An 8,314-nucleotide genomic window follows, 5' to 3' on the forward strand; every position below is an offset into this window, starting at 1 on the left:
TGTCGGATTTGTGACTATTAAGAAAATAATTTAGAGTGAGAACACGTATCAAAATAAATAAAACCCTAAATTACAATAGTTAGTCGAGTAGTAAATTCATTCGTTAACTTAAACGAGTGTCGAGAATTTGAATTCTATCTTGTATATACAATAATTAAAATAGAGTTCAGATCACTGTCGAATCGAAAAATATCGTAGACAAAAAAAAATCCCTAAGCTACTACACATTTTTTTAAAGAAGAGAAAGAAAAAGAAGAACACACTTTCACTTCTTTTAAATGCAAAACACACTCATTATTATTATTATTGCTTCCACTTCCCTCCTTTTAACAAATATCAAAACACAAACACAAACAATCAATGCAAACATTCTCAAAACGATCAAAGATCAACATATTATCATGAACAAGCTCTTGTTCTTCACCATCATCACCACCATTATCATTGTTCTTACACCACAACAAGCATTGAGCCACCACAATGACACACATGCACTCACCCTCTTCCGCCTCCAAGCCGACATCCACGGCCACCTCCTCCCTAACTGGACCGGCGCCGACGCCTGCTCCTTGGCCGCGCCATGGCGCGGAGTTTCTTGCTCCCCAAACAACCGTGTCACCACACTCTCCCTACCTTCCCTGAACCTTAGAGGACCCTTAACACCTCTCTCCTTCCTCACTCACCTTCGCTTTCTTGATCTTCACGACAACCGTTTAAACGGCACCATTGCACCTTTGATCTCCAATTGCACCAACCTCGTGCTTCTCTATCTCTCCGGCAACGATCTCTCCGGCGAGATTCCACCGGAGATATCTTCTGTCACCGGCCTCCTCCGCCTCGACCTATCCGGCAACAACATAGGTGGCAAGGTGCATGCTAATAACGCAATTTAAATAATTTAATATATTTAACTAAATTATTATATAATAATTTTTAATTATCAATAAACTGCACGTACATTTTTACCTTTATAATTATATATATTTTTGCACAACTTAATTACGAGTCCAACTACAATTTAATTATATGATATATATTTGTTAAGTAATTAAGTAAGAAATAATTAATGTAGCTGCATTTGGCTAAGCTAAGATTATTTTGGATCAGGTTCCAAAGGAACTGTTGAATTTGACAAAGCTTCTTACTCTGAGGCTTCAAGACAATGTGCTCAGTGGCTTCATACCTGACCTTTCATCTTCCATGGAGAATCTCAGTGAACTCAACATGACCAACAATGAGTTATATGGAAAGTTACCTGACCAAATGCTCAAGAAGTTTGGTGCTGAAAGCTTCTATGGAAATGAGGGTCTCTGTGGTGCAAGCCCACTACCTGTTTGTTCATTTGCCAATGAGAATTCTCCTCCTAATTATGGTGGTGAAGATGGTCATGATGATGATTTGGGACAAACTGTTCCTTCAAATCCAAGCTCAATGCCACAAACAAGTGAGGTTGCAAGGCCAGGAACACCACACCACCATCATAAAGGGTTAAGCCCTGGTGCCATTGTAGCCATTGTTTTGGCAAATTGTGTTGCATTGGTGGTGGTAACATCTTTTCTTGTTGCTCAATGTTGTGGAAGAGAAAGAGGGTCTAATTCTGGTTCCTATGTTGGAAGTGAGAGTGGTAAGAGGAAGAGTAGTGGAAGTAGTACTAGCGGCGGCTACGGCAGTGAAAAGAACAAGAACAAGAACAGGAACAAGAACAAGAAGGTTTATGCAAATGGTGTTGTTGTTAATGGTGGTGGTGATAGTGATGGAACTAGTGGAAGTGATGGAAGTAAGCTTGTGTTCTTTGATAGGAGGAACCAGTTTGAGCTTGAGGATCTGCTAAGAGCTTCTGCTGAGATGCTTGGGAAGGGTAGTTTGGGAACTGTGTATAGGGCAGTGCTTGATGATGGTTGCACTGTTGCAGTTAAAAGGCTTAAAGATACAAACCCTTGTGTAAGGCATGAATTTGAACAATACATGGAGGTTATAGGGAGGTTGAAGCATCCAAACATTGTTAGACTCAGAGCATATTACTATGCTAAGGAAGAGAAGCTTCTTGTCTATGATTATCTCCCCAATGGAAGCCTCCATGCTCTTCTTCATGGTAACTAATTCAGTGATATTCAATTTTTGTATTAGTATCTATGTTTGTCTATATACCATGATACCATGATTATGTTACATACAAGAAATGAGAAGCTGCATATATTACTAATTAGTGTTGAAACTTGAAGACTAACACTATTGAATTCAATCCTTACTAATTAATTGTCTTGCTCTGATTATTCTTTTGGATATTGGATACTGATAGGGAACCGTGGCCCTGGAAGAATTCCATTAGATTGGACCACAAGAATAAGCTTGGTGTTAGGAGCAGCTAGAGGCCTTGCTAGGATCCATGCAGAGTATAGTTCAGCCAAAGTGCCTCATGGAAATGTGAAATCTTCCAATGTGCTTCTTGACAAGAATGGTGTTGCTTGCATCTCAGACTTTGGTTTATCCCTTCTATTGAACCCTGTTCATGCCATTGCAAGGTTGGGAGGGTACAGAGCTCCGGAACAGGCCGAACAAAAGAGGCTGTCTCAGCAGGCTGATGTGTATAGTTTTGGTGTCTTGCTTTTGGAAGTCCTAACTGGAAGGGCTCCCTCATCGGCTTACCCTTCTCCTGCTCGCCCTCGTGGTGGCCCAGATGACGAGGAAGAACTTGCTTTGGATCTTCCTAAATGGGTTCGGTCGGTCGTGAAGGAAGAGTGGACCGGTGAGGTGTTTGATCAGGAGTTATTGAGGTACAAGAACATTGAGGAGGAGCTTGTTTCAATGCTGCATGTTGGGTTGGCTTGTGTGGCGCCGCAGCCGGAGAAGAGGCCAACGATGGCAGAAGTTGCAAAGATGATTGAAGAGATCAGGGTGGAGCAATCACCCCTTGGAGAGGACTATGATGAATCAAGGAATTCACTTTCACCTTCCATTCCCACCACTGAAGATGGTATAGCTTAAGTGTTAAGAGCACTTTTTAATACCTAGTATATATAATTGATGTCATTGTAGAATTAATAGTTTAAGTAAGTAAATTTCTCTGGTTCTCTTCCTGTGGCATTGTCTCACTGCACCTTGCTTATTGGTGTTAATTTAAGTGTTCTTTGTAAAATTTGAGAGCTCTGTGGAATTCCATTGTTAAATAATGAGTTTGGGCTTTAGAATTAATTTTGCATCAGTAGTTTTTTAGACATAACCGATAAAAAATGGTGGAATGCATTGGGTTCTTGTACAATTTGAAGATATTTAAGTACTTCTTTATTGGAACCACTAAGTTAAATTCCTACTATCATTTAAGCTTAGATGCAACTTCATCCAAACTTTTTTTAATCTTTCATATGCAACTTCGAAATCAAAATCATGCAGTCTTATAATGAGCTATCATGAAAGCAGGCATGCTCAGATATAACATAACTTTCAAATTACAACTAATGAGTACCCAAATTATTAAACACAATATTTCTATGCTAATACTTTGAACTAAAGATTTTACCATCCATAATGACTAGCAAATAATAAAGTTGGATTTTGAATTAAATTACTCCAAATATGTTTACATTTATTAACAAAGGAAGCCTACTACTACTACTACTATACTACAGTACAGTACAATTCATCTAGGAATGATATACACAAGCATTCTTTTTTCTTTTCTTTTTTTTCCCTACAGAAATACATACTTAAATACAACACCATCTCAAATCCTAGGGATAGGGAACTTGAGATTTCAGCTCCAAAACACAGTTTCCATTGATTGCACCATGCACTCTGAAACTGTTGGGTCTTTTTTTTATATTTTCTTCTCGAGGCATCCATCACAGTGCTCAACTTAACGGCTCCAGCTTGCTAACTAATATAACTGAATTCGGTTGAATTAAATGTTAGCTTATTGCTCCAGTTTGGTCAACTAGCGTTCCAACTTGTTCTCCACACAAAGCCTTTGATATGTTCCCAGGCTCCAATATATTGAAAACCACAACTGTGCAAGTAAATGGGGGGAAAATATCATCAAATATATTTAATGAAATGAAAGGTCCACTTTATGTTACTTTAGTAACTATTACTCCCTCCATTCCATAAATCAATGTTATATGGAGAGAGTAACAATTAAGGTACAGACAAGTATATCACAATAGCAATGTATTGTCTTCACAATAATAAAATTCAGGCACCAAAACCTACAAAGTATACCAAAATATACTAACCAGGAATACCATTTTCCTCACAGAATGTCAGTGCTGTCATGTCCATAGGAGTGACTCCTCTTGATACCAGCTCCCTGAAGGATATGTGCTCAAAAGTGAAATTGTTGTCTCTGGAGTTGCAGTCATATACACCATCTACATTGGTACCCTTGAGAACAGCTTCAGCATTTACTGCAGAGTACAAAAAACAAAAGCAAAGATACAAGTGTTGCTTATGAGGGACAAAACAAAAGGTAATTGAAATAATAAAAACGGTAAGTTAGAAACATACGCTCTGAAGCTCTAAGAGCTGCAGCTATGTCAGTTGAGAATAGTGGATTTCCAGTGCCAAAGCCAATTCCACCAAATATAACCACTCTTCCTTTCTCAAGATGTCTGATGGCTCGGTGCCTATTGTACGGTTCAGCAAACTCTTGCATGCTGACTGAACTTTGTACACGAGTCTGAACACCCATCTTCTCTAGAGTTGATTGGAGCAATATTGAATTCATCATAGTTGCCATCATGCTGGGATAAAAGCCAGCACAACCCATTAACATGAATATTTTAAAATATAACAGGAATCAAAAGAACATCACTTTACAGGATAGCTTATTAACCAGAAAGATATAAAAAAGAGATCTTGGGAAAATTAACCAGTGACCTAAAGCCCTAAACAACCATGACAGCACCAGCCCCAATATTACCCATGTGCAAGGCTTCTATGCGTACAAAGTTAAAGATCATAACTGTTTTCGGGGAGCCCAAAAAAAATAAATAATAAAAGGCATAAACCAGATAAAACAGCATATTTTGATAGCTTGAACTGTAATAAAGGAACTAATTGTTCTACAAATTACATAATACAGATTTATTCATCACAAAATTGTAATATCCTGGCAAGTGGCAACTCAAGGAAGGTGAAGAATGGGTTTACGCAAATTGCCAGCAGCAAATGGGACAAAACGTATCCAAATAGGCGTTTGGTGCAGTTAACCTTACCCAACTTGGTATGCAGTACATCTTTCTAATCCTGTTGCAGCTACCCATGCATCCCCACAGAAGAAATTCCGACCTCCAACAACAATGGCGACCTGAAAGATCACACGGAAAGAAGCAGGCCTCAGCAAAACTGAGAAAAGTAGCAGAATACCATATTCCGAAGGACAATAATGATTTGCTCTAGTACCTCAACACCAAGGCGGGAGGCTATTGCAACTTCTCTTGAGATTAACATAGCTACCTGGAAATTAGCTCAAAGCACAAATGGTATGAGTTTCATCATAAAGCACAGACAGTTACTATAAAAAAATCATAAGGGGGGAGATAGCGATCAGGCCTCTACATCAAATAATAACTTAACATTCCATACTGTGTTTTACTTTTGAGGTACATCAAATTGTCAGAACCACAAACCTTTGGGTCAATATTGCAGGTATCAGATCCAGTAAGGGCAGCACCACTAATTTTCAGGATTACCCTTCGCCATCTAAGGTTCGACAACGCTTTGGACTTCATGTTATTCACTTGTCCTCCACTGCTTTGTGATGCCCCTCCATATCTGTGGATGAAAGGGGATTAATGCAAAATTCAAAATACTACTAGAACAAGGAAATTATCAAAGAGAAAAAACAATTCAAAGTGATAACAGTCAACATAAAATAGAAGCAGAACATATATGGCTATATGCCATGATATCATTGTAGTTGTAGCATCATCTAACATTACAACTTGAAAAGTTGGAATCACCAGTTAGCATAATCAACGCATATGTGCAACAAATCAACAATAACGTTGAAGAAATACTTCAGATTTCAGATTCAGTGAGAACCCATAGACCCCTTTTAGTAAAAAATTCTGTTCTCAATGCTGAAAATGAATAAGTAACAAGCTGGATTTTGCAAACTACAACAAGCTGCATCAGCTACCACCACAGTTGCACAGTGCATGAAACCCACAAATATCAATAATGTCTTATGTAAATCATTTAGATACAGCCAAAGTTTACTTAAATAACTAAATCTCCAAAGATCCAAATAATCAAAGAAACTATATCAATATAGCAGTATGATAGATACATGTGAAAGTGAAATAAATACATGCAACTACGGAAGTAAAATGATGGAAACAAACACGCATTTAAATGCCACTAATAAACGGGTTAGAAAAAAAAAAGTTAATCAAGCTCAGTTTTCAGATCTGGAAATCTCATAACCAACCTCTTCGGTTGCCGAGGGGAGTTCCCCGCAGTGGAGGCCACGATGGCCTTGTCCTCGTCGCCGCCGGGGAACTTCCCTGCAGAAAGCGAGTTCCCGACGATATTCTCCATGTGCTTGAACCAAGGCCAGTGGCTTGCCGTGATGCATCCGCTGCTAATTCTGTGCCTCTCGAGTTTGTACCTCTTCTTCAGATTGTCGACTTTGTTCTTGCACTGCTCCACGCTCTTCGACTGGTTCTCGCATCGCTCCGAAACCACCGCCGCCACCTCCTCCCAGTCCCTCCCCCTCAGATTCCCCCGATTCAGCTGGGTGAACTTCTCCGTGTACGCATCTAGCAAACACACGATCGCCGTGTCGCTCCACTCCTCCCTGTCTTTCCGGTACTCGGCGCCGGAGCAGGCGGATGCCGATCCGGAAGCGCTCGCGGAAAGCTTAGATCGTTTGTTGAAACCGTACGATGCATCGTTGCTGTTATTGTTGTTGCCGATCTCGTCTTGATCTTTTCTCTTCTCTGTGGTGTTGGCGTTGGCGTGGGTGGTGGTGGTGGTGTCTTCGTCGAAGGGATTGCTGTAATCCTCGGCGTCGGTGTCGGAGACAGGTTTAGGTTGTACGGCGGTTGTGGCGGCGGCGACGGCGGTTGAGTAGTTGTGGTGGTGGGACGGTGGCGCGTAGGGTTGGTGGAGGAGAGAGAAGTCGTCGTTCCGTAAGGTTTGTGTGGAATCTACCGTCACGTGGTGGTGACGGTCCCGTTAAGTGATTATTGGGAAGTGCACTACACGCGCTCTCTGTATCGTGAGGTGAGGACTGCTGATAGTCTGCGGTTACGGGCCATAATGAAACGCTGGTATCCAACCAAATTGGACATTCGGGCCCAAAGTGACAAAAAATATTCATGATCCAATAGTTTCAAAAAAATACTAATTTGGGCTAAATACTAATCTAATCTCTAACATAGTAACATTTTTTTTTGTGACTAAATAGAAAAGAAAGAAAAAAGAGACAAAACCAAATTAATTGGCTAGGGTCATATCTAAATCTATTAGATGTTGAAGCTCACTCCATGGTTGGCTCCAATTCGAGTGAATGTCCGCGACAGAAGCAGCTGCTTTAGCCATACAATCTGCAACACTATTTGCAGTCCTCTGAATTAAAAGAATAGAGACTCTCCAATTCCAATTCATAACCTCCTGAATATGCTTTGCCAAATCCCATTCCGGAATATCCTTACTAAGCATTCTTTGGTTTACCAAGAAAAGAGCTTCTAAACAGTCTGTTTCACAAATAACCTCACGAAATCCACTCTCCCAAGCAAGAAGTAAACCTCTCCAAATTGCATACAATTCAGCAAAAAGAACACTGCACACTTCGACTTTTCCAGTGCAACCTTTCAACCAACATCTATCAGGATTGCGAATAATACAACCAAAACCAGCATAGCCAGAAGGAGCAAACCAACTAGCATTTAAACATAGTAACATTTTAAACATTTTATTTTAATCCTAAAAAATTTTAAACAAATTCAATATTATATCACTTCTAAATTTAATATGAATAATGAGACAATATTAAACTCATTTAAAAAAATTTTGAAATAAAATAAAATATTAAAAATCAAATTAAAATTTAGTCCAAACATTAAAACCAAAATAATACTTTATCTATTCTAACAAATAGCAACATTATGAAATATAACAAGCACGGTGATTGAAATATGCATGCGGACAATAAAAGTATTGGGTTCGAGGAAGTACGAGTTTCTCTTGTTGGGAGGGAAGACTCCGTTTCGAAAGTTTCAATGTTTGTTATTTTAATGTTTGCTTTCTCAATGTAGTTTAATTTGTTGCATTACATAGTAAAGAGTGATGGGAAGAAAGTTAGAATAGGAAA

The 8,314-nt window shown here is 39.3% G+C and overlaps 2 protein-coding genes across 2 annotated transcripts; one reads left to right on the top strand and one right to left on the bottom strand.

Annotated features, from left to right (window-relative positions):
• Positions 1-259: 259 nt before the first annotated feature.
• Positions 260-3,192, top strand: LOC112759035 (leucine-rich repeat receptor-like protein kinase PXC1). Its single transcript, XM_025807856.3, has 3 exons — positions 260-869; positions 1,108-2,092; positions 2,300-3,192. The coding sequence occupies exons 1-3, from the start codon at positions 279-281 to the stop codon at positions 2,983-2,985; spliced, it is 2,262 nt and encodes a 753-aa protein (XP_025663641.2). The 5' UTR covers positions 260-278; the 3' UTR covers positions 2,986-3,192.
• Positions 3,193-4,224: 1,032 nt separating this feature from the next.
• On the bottom strand, positions 4,225-7,292 carry LOC112730023 (uncharacterized). Its single transcript, XM_025780145.2, has 7 exons — positions 7,253-7,292; positions 6,428-7,148; positions 5,625-5,769; positions 5,398-5,451; positions 5,211-5,302; positions 4,501-4,736; positions 4,225-4,400 (listed from the first exon to the last, which is right to left on the bottom strand). Exons 1-7 carry the CDS (start codon positions 7,290-7,292, stop codon positions 4,225-4,227), a joined length of 1,464 nt encoding a protein of 487 aa, XP_025635930.2.
• Between the last annotated feature and the right edge of the window lie 1,022 nt (positions 7,293-8,314).

This window comes from Arachis hypogaea, chromosome 2 (genome assembly GCF_003086295.3).
Source record: "Arachis hypogaea cultivar Tifrunner chromosome 2, arahy.Tifrunner.gnm2.J5K5, whole genome shotgun sequence".
In the NCBI taxonomy this organism is placed as follows: domain Eukaryota; kingdom Viridiplantae; phylum Streptophyta; class Magnoliopsida; order Fabales; family Fabaceae; genus Arachis; species Arachis hypogaea.